Source organism: Natator depressus, chromosome 6 (genome assembly GCF_965152275.1).
Source record: "Natator depressus isolate rNatDep1 chromosome 6, rNatDep2.hap1, whole genome shotgun sequence".
Taxonomy (NCBI): Eukaryota; Metazoa; Chordata; order Testudines; family Cheloniidae; genus Natator; species Natator depressus.
The window spans coordinates 43,612,833-43,627,340 of record NC_134239.1 but is presented as its reverse complement, the minus strand read 5'-3'; the positions used below and the strand labels follow the sequence as shown (position 1 = coordinate 43,627,340).

General features: G+C 42.8%; 1 protein-coding gene across 1 annotated transcript in view; it reads right to left on the bottom strand.

The window, feature by feature from the left end:
• The window catches only part of KIF18A (kinesin family member 18A), a 107,184-nt gene that overhangs the window by 86,615 nt on the left and 6,061 nt on the right, over positions 1-14,508 (bottom strand). The window contains exon 5 of the mRNA XM_074956964.1: positions 7,499-7,609. Within this exon, the coding sequence (XP_074813065.1) occupies positions 7,499-7,609 (111 nt within the window). The remainder of the gene's footprint in view (positions 1-7,498; positions 7,610-14,508) is intronic.

Sequence of the window (14,508 nt, the reverse complement as noted above, 5' to 3'; positions counted from 1 at the left end):
AAGAAGTGTCGCTTTGAAGGGGAAACCGCTGCTTCTCTCTGGCTACATGGTTGCCCCTGCTCCTCCCGAGTCCTCCAGCCTGTGCTCGCAGGGATGGATTCAGAAACAGGGTGGGGATTCAGGGGCTACAGCCCAGGGCTCTGGGGCCCACTTAGCCCTGGCCCCTGGGCTGCAGCCCCTAAGCCCCTGCGTTCCATCTTTGCCAAGCTGTGGCGATGGGGGGGAGGAACGGGGGTCGGCTCCGAGAATCGCGGCCAACGGGAGTTGCAGGGGGCGGTGCCTGCAGAGCAAGAACAGGGCCGCGTGGAGCCACCTGAGTTCCCCGAACCTGCACCCCCCGCACCAAACGGGAGCTGCCCCAGGTAAGTGCTCTACACCCCAACCCCCTACCCCAGCCCTGAGCACCCTCCCACACCCTAACTCCTGGCTAGACCACCCCCCCATCCCCAATCAGACCCTGCACCCCCACCTCCAGCCCCCTCCCGAATGCATCTCTCAGTGAATTTACTCTTTGAAGGAAAAAAAAAACAACAACTTTTTTTAAACCCAGCTCTAGTGTAAATAATCCTGCACATAAGATACAGACAAATATAAAATAAGGTAGTATATTACTTTTGTTGACAGAATGAATCTTGGTTCTTGAACAACAGTTTATGCAATGAACAAGAAAACAGACATTTGTAGGAGAAAGCCAACTAAATATTTTGGTCAACATCTTAAATAGATCTAAAAAGACAAAGTAAACCCAAGCAAAGGGTCAAGATCTAGCTCATTTACAAGGACTAATTGGATAAGAGAAGTTGCAATGAATGTGGAAGAAACTCTGACTGGATAATAATAATCTGGTGATATTATCTTTGCAGGGATGGCATGGTATTTAGCAGATGTGGTTTCTACCGGGTAAAATCATGTTTTTACTGTCCCAGGAAAAACCAGTCAGTCACAGTTTAAGGCATTTCCTATTTAAAAAACATATTAATGCAAAGCACATAATACTTAGTTTTATTTACATATTCAAATTGTGGCAGTAGATTCAGAGATTAATTTAAGAGTGTACAAATAAAAAGTAAAACTGCAGTGGGCATAATACTAATATATGTAATGACAATACTGAACATTGGAATGTTTAGTAAATATTTTGGTTAGTTTTTCCTCAAGGAAGTAATACATCTCATGTTGAAAACATTTGATTATATGAGAATGACAATAATGCAGAATTGTAGGCCTGAAGTATTAAGCAATCAGGAGCATGCAGAGTTGCAGACTGCCAATCTAAATCCACTTGGCCCTGCAGAATTCTGTAGCAGAACACTAACTTTGATGTTGTCAGATGGTAAAGATGTGACCACTCTCCACTCGCGAGCACCTCCTCCTGGCCAGACACATGCTGCGCTGTTTTTTGGTATCCTGTTCCAGATGGGTTTTCAGTAATGCAGTCTTCCAGCTGAGCAACACGCAGTCTGTACGTGAAACAGACGGAAAACAAACCTCTTCCAGGGTAATAGTCCAACAAAAGGTTGGCCCCTCCCCAAAGTCCTTAGTCCCATCTTTGGGCCTGTTTAAAGCAACCTCACCCTTCTCAGGCTCCAAACGAAATTTTTTTTCCTCCTTGGCCCTTGGCCACTCTGTCTGTGGCCGGTGGGGAGGACTAGGTCTGCCCACTACTCTGGGTCCCAACCCAGGGACCCTACGACTAGCAGTCACCTGCTGTTTCTGTCACTAGTGTCTATTGCTGTGTTCTCTGGGCTGTTTCCCACTTTGTCCCATCAGCTTCTTGTGTCCTCAGCCTGTTCCATGTTTAAGCAGAGTCTCTCCCAGGCCTCCTTGCCTAGAGAGTCTGTAACAATCTCTGCTCTATTCTCTCAGGGTTCTATCTCACATGCCCCTTCACCTGGTGAGCTAACAAGTTTCTGGCTCTTCTCATTAGGGTTCTGTCTCACCCAGGCCTCTGTGCCTATACAGCTTCACACTCCTACACCTGCTTATGCAGGGTTTCTCCCCAGTCTCTGTACCTCTGGAGTCTCCCAGGACTTCCACTCCTTCTGGTCCCAGCCAGTGACTGCTCTGTCCAGCTGCTGCAGCTTCTTCAGCCAGCCAGGAACAGCACCCTCCTTCTTCTGGCTCCAGCCAGCAACTGAGCTGTCCAGGCCCTGCAACTCCTTTTATAGGAGGCTTGTAGGCTCTGATTGGCTTCCTGCCCTGTAGCTTCTCTAGGCTGCTTAGAGGACTCCACTCTGCCTTTTTTCTCAGGCGGGGTGTGGTAGGACAGCATGGCCTTCCGGAGGCCTCAAAGGGCCTGGTACACCCTGCCATATGGATACACAAGCCTATACCTCAGTTCTGAATGGATATATCCAAAGTTTAAAAAGATTTGTTCTATGCTTGCCAAACACTGATGCAATTGCAACACGAGTTCTATAAAGTCAGAATATTAGCATTCTTCAGATTTTTCCCATGTTATAGAGAAAACACTCTCTTTCATGGCAGATGAAAAAACACTGCATTTGGATACAGAGATTCTTCTACTTTAAATGCTAGTAAATATGTAAAAAAAAAAAAAAAACCCCAAAACAGGATTTTTGTTGAGTAGCCACTGCCTTGAAATTTCTTCTTGTTCAGCTGACAGTCGCTTTACTTCAGATTTTGGATGAAGGAGGTTGGCCAATATGGAGTAATTACAAAAGAGATTTATGAGGCACTTCTGCCTTGTGTACAAAGTATAGTTGGAGCTACTAATAAATGAAGTGCTTGTACCACACAACAGAAATTGCTGATGTATCCCTTTGGAGTGTGTCAAGTGCCACAGCAACTGATTTCAACTGACTGATCAAGTTCTTTGCTTCTAGGTAAAGTCCTTGATTATGAATTATACTGACCACTCTATTTTCAAGTGCTGCCTAATGATTACTCACAATCCTGGAGATTACGCAGTTGATTTTTAAACATATGTTTCTAGGCAAGTTATTTGACTGTTCCATCGTGTGTCACCAGGAATGGAGGTTTTACAGAAGCTTGGAATTCTCTTAATCAGACTCCAGGCACACGGCGATTACAAAAATACTCTTGTAAATCTACAACCTCGTTCAAAAGACTTGGTGTAAGGTCTTGTCCAAGTAGATTTAGCCAATATGATGCACAGCCATACGTAACCAAAGTATTGTGATCTTGTTTCAAATCACTTCTCATACTTTGCATCTTTTTCAAATGGTCTGTCAGGTAGTTCTTAAAAACACAATTGTACAGCTCATTTGATAATGCCTTGGCTTCTCTTGCCAGTGTAGCACAGTACTTTCTAGTCTTCTTATTGCTTCCAGTATCAACTGCTGACATACACCATGATTTTCCTTATGTGCACACAGTTAGCTATCATTGGGTCATTGTACACATCACTCCAGCCATTTGGTATTAATGTTACGCTTTCCCACATAATTTGTTGCTTTCTTTCACCTTCAAACCATCAGTGACCGCATCTAACAGTTCACCTGCTATCCTTCTTTCAACTGGGTGCTCTGTAGCCCAGTCTTTGGCAGCTGATTATTGATTGAAAGTTGGATTCTCAACAACAAAAAAGGGAATATTACAGGCGTAAAAATATTCTGCAATTTTCTAGTCTATTTTTTGTTTCAGTTGTGGAGTTATTACAAGCACATCCGTTTGTCGTTGAAAAACCGTGATACTTCCTCATTGTCTTTGGCCAACTTTCTTTTGATGTACTTAGCAGTGGCAATGCAGTATTATCAATACCTTCATCCTGATTCAGATTCTAATATTTGCATCTGGTTACTCAAAGTCAGTGGTTCTGGTATCTGTTCTTTCAATTGCATTTTGCAAAGTGGTTCTTTGTATGGTCGGCCTTTCCACCCCCTTTTCTTTGCATTTTTTGCATCCAAGATTCTTTGCCATCTTCATGAATTTTCTCAGAATAGCTACGAATTTGGGCAATGGGTCTTCCACTTTTGCTCATGTTGAAATAGTTTGACTCTAGTCACCGTACTCACAGAGTTCAGTTGCAGCAGCTGTATTCCAGTTAGCCAGCTCAAGAGACAGACAACTGGACTGGACAACTACTATGGCAGTTTCTCTCAAGCAGAAACTTCTAAATCTAGAAGTTTCCCTTGTCTGTACAGTGAACACAAAATTTTCATTGCTAAACAAAGAAGGGGAATTCCAAGATTCAGAAATTTCTGTTTGAGGTAGACAAAGCCATAGTATACATCTTAAGGTTAAAGTTTTTTTTGTTTTATTTAATTTCCTTTTAGTTAATTTTAAACGGACCATTTTACAGCAAAACTATTATCAAATTGCTAAAGGTTTTTCAGAAAGATGTAGGTGAAGTAATATTTTTTATTGAACCAACTTCTGTAGGTGAAAGAGACAAGACTTTTAGCCTGACCCCACCCCCGCCCCCCCGGATTCCATCTCATGCTATTAAAAGGACAAAAAGGAAAAGGTTGTCCATGCCACCTTCCTTCTACCTTCTGCTCCAGCTAATGTGGGTACATCTATGAGAGTAGATGCTGTGCGCATATTGAGGCACTGCTTGAAGAGAGTAGAGGATAGGTGACACAGGCAACTTTTCATTTCTTTTTTGTCCTTTAGTAATGTTATATGTAATCCTATAGCTGAGAGTAAACTGACTGTAAAAAGGAGGTAAAAGGGCTCGTACATTTCAGCAACTGTGTGGTTAGAGTAAAGATGTGTGTGTTAATGGGGTGTGTTGGGGCACTAATGAAAGAGGATAAAGTTAAAGTTGCTCATGCATTTGCTGGTTTTCAGAGGAGTTTTGCTCAACTCAGTTCTCCAAAGGGATGACATACCATCAAGCAACCTTAACTCTGCATTAAAAGTATTTTTTGCCATAGAATTTCCTAGGTTTCTTTTTAAAGAGGAAAAGATATGTTGTTGGTAGGAATTAGTAATCATTTAGGCAGTTGTACAGATCATCCCCCCCCCCCAACCCCCTCTCCAAGGGCACACTGGGCCAGTCCCCTCCCCCAAAGAAAAAGAAACCACACACACCAGCTGAGCCCCATCAGTCCTTCGGCACAACTCTCCAGCCAAGTCCCTGACCTATTCGGTTTTCAGATGGGTAGCTGTGTTAGTCTATCAGCAAAAACAAGGAAGAGTACTTGTGCCATATTTGTTTAATCTCTCAGGTGCCCCAAGTACTCCTCATTGTTTTTGCTGACCTATTCAGTGACCTCCCAACCGGGTCCCTTCCCACTCTTATACCCAAGCCTCCCCACCACAAGCAGTGAAACTCATCCCCCCTAAGTCTTCATTTCTTCATATACAAATGTTTCTATTGCAGAAAATTTCCATATCTGCCACAATGGCAATATCCTTGAGACACCTTATTGAATTAAGTTTAACTGTCTTTGGGGTCCATTGTATAAAATGAATGGTTTATGTAGTATTGTGGGCTGGGATTGTACATTACCTCTCAAGAGGGGAGATGTGACAGATATGAGAGCTGGGGTTCAAGGGAATATAGTGAGCATACCAGACAAGATTAGAATTTGGAACAAAAGTGTGACGTTTCCTGGGTAATATCTTGGAGAGTGAATACAAAATTCCCCACCTCAAGAAACCCAGCCTATTGAAGCTACACCCTGAAGAGGGGGCTTTCGTCTGCTGACCACCTGTTACATGAACCATTCAATTTCCTGATTAATCTTCTTCCAACTCTTTATTAATAGCTTTCATGTAGTGTTGGGGTGCACCAGCAGAGCTGGGGGTACTACATCTCCCACAATTGATCCTCAACCTCTCTTATGTCACATACCATCCAACCCCCCTCACCCCCTTTCCTCACTGCAGCCCTGAAGCCCTCTCCTATTTCCCCACATACCCCCCCTCCTCCCATGAAGCATTCACATGTCTAATCCCCCTTCCCCCAACCTACTTTGATGACGTTCCCCCCCCCGAATGGAATTGTCATCTAGGACTCACAAATTGCAGCAGCCTCCAGACAACCAGTTCAAAGTCTTTTTGTCTGAGGTGGGGGCTTATGTTTAATTTATCCTTAGTTATGTTAGTGACAGTGTGAGTTCACAGCCATCAACAGGTCTGTGATTTATCCAGTCATTAGTGCCTTAGTTTTATTAAAAACTGTTCTCCGTTTGAGTCCCCCAAAGATTTAGTAGGTGCCATGCACCATCTGGGTAAAACTCAGACTAAGACCATTTTGACTTGGATCACATCAGCAATTTGATCTCTAGCTCTGGGCAAAAAGCCACCTAGAAGCATTTTTTAAAATGGTTATTTTTTCCCCAGGGCTTATATCACCGAAACCCCAGCTCAAACAATTCCAGATCTGGGTCACTAATCCTACCCTGCAAACTCCTGAGGCACACCCAATTTCAAACAAATCTGACTAAGCATATTGACTTTTGAGGCTTTAGGAAAGCCCATCTTTAAATGGAGGTCATGATGCAACTTTAACTTAGTGGTGCTTCCACACTGTTATAGGGTCTATGCATCTCAAATTTACTGACATCTCTAATTGATTTAACCTTTCATGCTTAAAAATGCAGACTGGTTAAAAGACAGACAGTCAAGGCATTTTATGCATACATGCTCCAGTGCTACTTTTGACCCAAGGGTCCTCAAGGGCATCAACAGAACTCAAAGGTATTTTTTGGAAAGGGTAGGAAATACTCATCACAATGATAGAGAGAAACAACAAGGCCTATCTCAAAGACAAAAAAAATTAAAAAAAAAAATAAAAATAAAAAAAACCACCAGTTCAGGCAATTTTAAAGTAATATTTAACACCAAGGATCTTGCTAAGCAAGTGGGGGAAACATACATGTGCATGAAGTCACGAAAGGGTTAAGGTTTTGTCAAATACAGTCACTTATGTATTTCCCTTGTTGCAGACACAATTTATCAATATTGTATAAATATTTTTATAGATCTTCGGAGTTTTTTGGTATGCATATGTTTTTTCTCATATCAGTTTCTTAAAGCATCATGGCAGCTTCAAGTTAGGTTCCAAATGTATCTAAAACCCATTCCTGAGGGAACTTTATTTGAAGGATTCATGGGGGGAGGAGGGGGAAAATGAACAATGCAACTTTATTTTTTATAATGTATTTCATATAAACTGTATCCCCAAAACACTGTGAAGTAGGTAACAGTTACAAAGTTAAAATAAACGTAAAGCACACAAATTGAGAGAGAAGCATAGTAAAAATGAGCAGTATTTCTCGCCTCCTACCCAACCTAATAAAACGAGATTGCCATAGTCAGATAGCCATTTTGAACCTAAACAACTACTTAATTTTTTTTTTTTTATCTAAAACTCACTAAGTCTCAGATATCAGCCATTAAACATGCTATATCAGTGGTTTTCCAACTCTGTGTCATGACCCCATGACCCCCCCCAGTAGGTGGGGCTTAGGTGGGCTCAGACTTTGGTCCCCCCTCCTGGGGTTGTGTAAAAGGGGGTCGCAGAACAATGAAGTTTGAGAATCCCTGTGCTATATCATCTTACCTGAAAGACAGCATGGGACCGAGAAGATGAGGCATTCAGATCAGTGGGGTGCTGTGTTCTATTCTTGTTTCCATAATCCAACATCTGAAGGATCTCCTCTGCAGATTTAGGCTACAAAGTGTTGAGATTACACAAGAAATTAGTAATATTTATGAGATTTAATTAGGGAACAGGCTTTAGATACAGTTGATAAGTAATTAATGGTCTTAAAATCATCCTAAGAGGAGTTACTTGAAGGGGGGGGGGGGGAGGGGCGAGAAAACTCAGTAAGTCAGAGGCGAAATTTTCTTTTTGAAACGAAGTCATTTAAAATAAAGTTTTTTTTGTAATTAAGAGAAAACTTTTGAAGGATATCTATTTTAATTAAAAATATATAGTAAGTTTACATATCTAGACCAGTGGAGCACAAACTTTTCCACTCGTGTCCCTCCTTACCATTAAGGGAATTTGTCCACGCCCCTCCATTACTGCACAGACAAGGCTTCCTCAGCGGTAGAGCTTGGGGCTGAAGATGGAGTTGGGGGGTGGAACTGGGGATAAAGGAAGAGCTGGGATGGGGGTGTGGTGCTCCTTCCGCACCCCCTGTGGAGGCTACCCCGGGCTCCACCGCACTCCCCAAAATGTTCCTCCATACCTCCTCCTAGGGGGGCAGGCCCTAGAGTTTGCCCACCACTGATGTAGACAACTCTTTATAAGCTTATTACAAACAAAGAACTACATTAAAGAACATTACAGCTGCAAAGCCAACCTCTCAAAAGTTCGGAAGGGCCAGAATTAAGGCTTCCCATGTAACCTTAATTCCACCCCTTTCTGCATAGGTATTGCAATAAGGTCTTTAATTACAGGATTACATACTAATTTTTTCAGAGGATCTTGCCTCATTCATGGTGGAGTGGACAGTGCTCAAGAAATGAATCAAGGTCGTGTTTGAATGAATCGGGTTAACGAGACTGTTGTCTGTAGGATCCCCGACTCATTTGCTGCAGAAACTGGAACATGTTTAGTGAACGAGGGAGAGGGCTGCAGGAAGAGAAAGGACCACCATGTGGTTTGAATGCCACCCTGAAAACTGTATTCAATCCCTGTGTCTGCCACAAAGGTCCTATGTGATGCTGGGCAAACCACTTAAACCAAACTTTTCACAAACAGCCATTCAACATTCCTCATTTTCTGGTTGTTCTGACTTGAGATACTGGGGGTAGATTTAGAGAAGTGCTCAGCAATCACAGCTGCAACTGAAGTCAGTGAGAGGTGTGCTCTGAACAGAAAGTGCTATAAACTCTTGGCATGGAAGGGTAGGGAATCAGACCATAGGAATCTCAAATTGTCCACCCAAAATTAGCATATATTTTGATGTTGAAGTATCTGTGCCTAAGTTCTCTATACATAAAAAGAGAATATGCCATTTTAATTTATCTTCACAATTCTCCTGTGAGGTAACGTCTATGAAACACTCAGATACCATAGTGAGTTGAGTGTCATAGAAAAGCCCATGAGGAAATTAATTCTGCATTCAAAGCACGGTTTGAACAGTGGGCAATGAACAAGGCCCGAGACCATACACTGAAGGATGAGAACAAAACAAAGTATTGATTAGCTGCTCACTCAGTCAACATCCATCCATTTAAATGAACAAGGCAGGGGTCCTGCGGAAAAGTATGTGATCATATAAAGACGATCATAATGCATATGCACAACAGCGCTGCACTAAGGTTGCAAAGGAAATCTTATTGGCATTTTTTAAATTTAGTTTTTTGGTATGCAATTTCTTAAACAGAAATTCCATTAAGAGTAACAATATTGGCTCTCTCATGGGTAATCAGTAGGTTAGAATTTTTAGATCCACAGCTCAGACCTCTGCTAGTTGAATCAGAGTAACTGATAGAAATACAGTAGAACCTTAGAGTTACAAACACCAGAGTTACGAACTGACCGGTCAACCACATGCCTCATTTGGAACCGGAATTATGTAATCATACAGCAGCACAGACCAAAAAAAAAAAGGCAAATACAGTACTGTGTTAAACGTAAACTATTAAAAAAATAAAGGGAACATTTAAGAAAGATTTGATAAGGTAGAGGAGACTGTTTCTGTGCTTGTTTTATTTAAATTAAGATGCATTTAATTTCATTTAAATTCAGATTTAAATTACAAGCAGCATTCTTCTTCTGCATAATACAGATTTGAAACTAAGTCATATTGAGATGTAAACTTTTGAAAAAAAGAACTGTAACTCTGAACAAAACATTATAAACACTTCAAAGTTACAAACAACCTCCATTCCCAAGGTGTTTGTAACTCCGAGGTTCTACTGTAGTAGGTTGTCATCCTCTATGTAGGTTAGCCATGAGAAGGAGAGGAGGCACACATTTTGCCAGTGGCTTTCACAGCTATTTACAGACAGCAGAGAAATGAGACTCAGGAACCCTGGATTCTATTCTAGCTTCTGAGGGGGAGGGTTCTCGAGTAGTCGCATACCCTTCTCCCCCAGCCCCACACATCATCCCTGACCCCACCAGTGTGTATCATCCCAGTCACCCCATATCCTGTCCAGCTCTAAACCCAGCTCCTTACCCCGCAGTGCTGTATGCAGGCTGCGTTCCCCTAGTCCTCCACATTGGTTGGGTCCAGCAGGAGGAACGCAGAGCAGATTAGAAGCAGTCTCTTTGCTCTTAGTTCCTGTGCCTGACACCACAGCAGTCCCAAGGAGGAGCAATTGCAGGGAAAAAAATCCTTCTCAACCCCTGAAGCCCCTAGACTGAAGCATATTTCAGGACAGATGGAATCTTAAGAGAATTTAGCTGTCAAACTCTAACAGCCTCTGAACCTGTGAAAACAGATTTTCAGAGGGTCATAATATGTTCAGATCTGGCCAAGTTTTAACAGGGATGGTAGAAGGCACATCCCAGGCCCCAGGGAGACCCCCAGGCCAAATTTCAAGTCCCTGCTCCAAAGCACAGATGTGCTAGAGCTTCTCAATGAAAAGCTAGGAGTTTAACATATTGTCCCTTCACTTCAATCTGAAGAACAGCGAAACCATTTTTGATGAAGTTTTCAAAAATAATTCAGCCTTCGGCAGATACCCAACATGGAGAATTTCAGCCTAGATGGTTAAAGTTTGGCAAAGTTATAAACAACTGAAAAAGTATTTTATAAGAAGTGTCAGGGAACATTTGGTGTAAGCGTTGACAGCTGTGCCACCTATAATTGTAACCTGCTGGTTAAAGCAGGATAGAGGGTGTCAGAACTCTTCAGTTTTATTCCTGGCTCTGCAAGCATCTCATCAGCCTTGTTTATATTATAAAAAATTGATACGTTAGCTATCAAGTGGTCTCCCCAATGGTAACACCTCACATTCATACACAAAAATGTTCCCAGCCATGCAAAGGCAATTCAGTCACTGTGGAACTAGTCTTAATTCAAACAAACAAACCATACAACAAGACTTCACTGCTGCATTGCTTGTGTGAACAGAGATTACTCGTGTAAAAGCTTCAAAGTGTGCAGAGACCTCTCATTCCTACCCCAAGAAGTGACTGGTGAAATTTAGATGGCTTTTCTGCACTCCCACACACAGGGTTCAGGTTGGCTGAAATATTCTAGAAGCCCTTTCAAAGTTATCCAGAATACACTGCTTCAGGCAGCTCTGCTGGGAAGTGTGATCAGGAAACAGTGAGACTGCAAACAATGAAGAAGAATGCACAGCAAAGTTACAGTGGACATGAAACCAAAACACCATGGCTAGTGGGAACAGATATCAATGTAAGTATTAATGGTGCTAAGTGAACTGGTGAAACAGCACCACCAGTTCAATTATCGAGCATAGGAAGAGTCACTGTATAACTAAGCAGTTTGCTTAGTCTCAGAGTCTGTAAAAAGGAAAAAGCTTCATCACAATGTCCGGGGAGTTATGAGTCTTAGGCCTGGTCTACACTACAAAGTTCTCAAGGTGGCTTACGTTGACCTAGTTGTGCATGTGTCTACACTTACATTTGTCTCCCACTGATGTAAGTACTGTGTCCCCGTAACGGGGACATACTGCCTCCTTGAGTTGTGTTGAGCCATGGTTGATGTACTGACTTCGATGCAGCATGAGTGCAAATGCTGTAACTTATATCAACCTTAATAGAACACCAACACAATACCGAACATGAACCTCTCTGGTCATAATTGTGATCTCAGCTGCCCATGGTTCACAGACACCAGAAGGCCTCCTTCCCCTTTAAAACCCTGAAAAATTTTGAAATGCCTTTTCCTGATTCTCCAGCTTGGCAAGCATACGTAGCAGCTCTCCCCTGTTGTATGCAAATGCCCAGCTGACCATGCCAGCTACACACTCCATCTTGGAGTAGACAGGAGATATTGGCTCTCTTGGGCCTGTGGGGAGAAGAGACTGCGCAAGCACAGCTATGGACCGGACGTAGAAACGTGGACATCAATGAGAAGATTGTGTGCGGGGCAGATGCAGAAGTACGATAGAGACCAGCAGCAGTGCCGCGTGAAAGCAAAAGAACTGCATCAGGAATATCAGAATGTCAACAGTTGATCCAGTGTCGAGCTGCAGATGTGCTGCTTTTACAAAGAGCTGCATCTCACACTTGGCTGCGATCCCACCATCACTCTGCACAACACTGTGGATACCTCCATAGAGCCCAAGCCATAGGGCCTTGGCACAAACAGTGAGGAGGAGCATGGTGGTGGGCTGGGATCGAGCTATGTAGTGAGCCAGGACCCATTTGAGACTCCATTGCAGTCTAGTCCGTCCTAGCAGTCCAGCATGGGTGAGCCCGATGCAGGGGACTGAACTTCAGATAAGTGTGTAATTGTATTTCCCATTCAAATGATGTACTGATGTCACATCCAACTAAACAGGACACAGTTGTCAACTTTACATTAAATTTACTCAGATAAGATAACTCTCTATTGTACTGCTATCTGCTTTTCATTTCCAAGTAGAGGTAGGTGATGGGGAGGGCCATATGGAGTAGTTTGTTTATGTACACAGGGATGTCCCTTGAATCCTCCCGAGATCTCAATGAAAATTTCATGGCGGTACTGTGTAAATGCCATCCTTAGAAACTTTTGGGAGAAGAGCCTTATTACTTCCTCCATGATCAGACACTTCCCTGGGCCAGTCAGCAACAACTTTGGCAGGCACCATTGCAGTACAAAGACTAGCAGCATACAGGACTAGTGGCTTTGGGACGCCAGCAACAGCTGTGCTCTCTGTGCCTTTGTTAGCCTCATGAGCGAGATATCAGCTAAAATCACCACTGCCTGTGGAAAATGGTGTCAGTATTCAGTACCATTACCCTGTAGTCATGGTTTCATGCAAGCAAGCAATTCCCTCCTCATTTCCCTCACCTCTGGAGGGCCATATTCATCATGGCTGGTGCATGCACAAGTACTCTGAAGCAGACATGTCAATAAGCATGCCTTGTTTAAAAAACTTTAGGGGAGCTAGGGAAGGCAGTTCTGAACTTAAATTTTCTCAGTGTGACTATATTGACAAAAGGTACCTGAGTGTGTTTTATCTGCAGCCATTGTGGCCATGGAGGGGGGGAGGAGGGGGAGGGGAGAGGGGTTCCCTGGGAGGTCCCCTCCCTTCACAGAACACCTGTGTCAGATAATAAAGGAGGAGAAAGAAGACTCAGGATGACATATTCAGTAAGATCCTGCAAGGGAGTGCTGCATCAGACAGTGAGCAAAGAGCATGGAGGGTTAACTTTGTAAACAGCCTAGAAAAGGAAAAAAAAAAAAAAAAAAGACGACAAGAGAAAGGCCCAGGAGTTGCAGCAGAAAAGGGAGAGGGAGGTGTACCAGGACATAATGGGACTTCTTTGGCAACAAACAGATGCTACAAACTCTTGTTGATCTACAGGTTTAACAATCATGAGCTTGCCTTCTGTTGTAGTCCATGGAGAATTCCCAGTATAGCAACTCTCTACATCCCATGTGGCATCAGGGGCTGCCATCCCTACTCCTACCACTCCATCCTGGGGAACATTACAGACAACCACAGCTTCACATACACTGACCTGGGAAAGCCACAGTTGCGTTATGTGCAGGTGAAATGCGCATGAAAATTTTCTCCTTGTTAAGTTCTGTTCCATTAATTTATTAAGGTTTTAATGTATTTTCTTTTAAACTGAACAGTTTTCTTTGCACTGATTTTGTTCCTGAATAAAATTCCATTATTTGGAAAATAATTCATAGCTCCCAATATATGCTGGAGAGTGCCTAGCAATTCTAAGAGCACCCACTTACTTGTTACTATACAGTGTGACAACTCATAGGATCAGTTGATAAATGTACAGCAAATATCACAAAATTAATAAGTCTGCCGAGTGTCATATTCACTGATGTACACCAAGCACCACACAATTCATAACAGGCCCCAAAACACCTCAATACGTTACAGTGGCTCACTGTTAAAGTGCTCTTTCAAAGCCTGTTTTACCCATATAGCTCCGTATGGAGGTTTTCTAATACTTGCATCTGGCTGTTCAAACTCAGCAGACAGCCACTCCAGCTCTGCCACAACAGCAACTTTTCCCCCTTTGCTTCGCAGATATTATGCAGAACACAGCAGGCAGCTATAACTATTGGGATTTTTTTCTACTGAGATCCAATCTTGTGAGTAAATGACAGTGTTCCTTTAAGTTACTAAAAACTTATTCGTCATTCTGCACCTGCTGAGCCAGTACTTGAATCTTTTGTTGGTGTCAAGGTGGCTGGTGTACAGCCTCATGGGTCAGGGGAGCAAGTGGTAGGCTGGGTCCTCCAGGATCACTAGAGCATTTCAGTATCACTAATGGTAATCCGCTTGTCAGGAAAGAAAGTCCCTCCTTGTAACTTTCTGAACAGTCCTGTGTTCTTAAAGATATGATCATCATGCACCATTCCTGAACAGCCAACACTGATGAAGCATCCCTGGTAATATCTCAATGCTTGCATAACCATGGAAAAATAGCCCTTTCTGTTGATGTAGTCTGTGGCAAGATAGTCT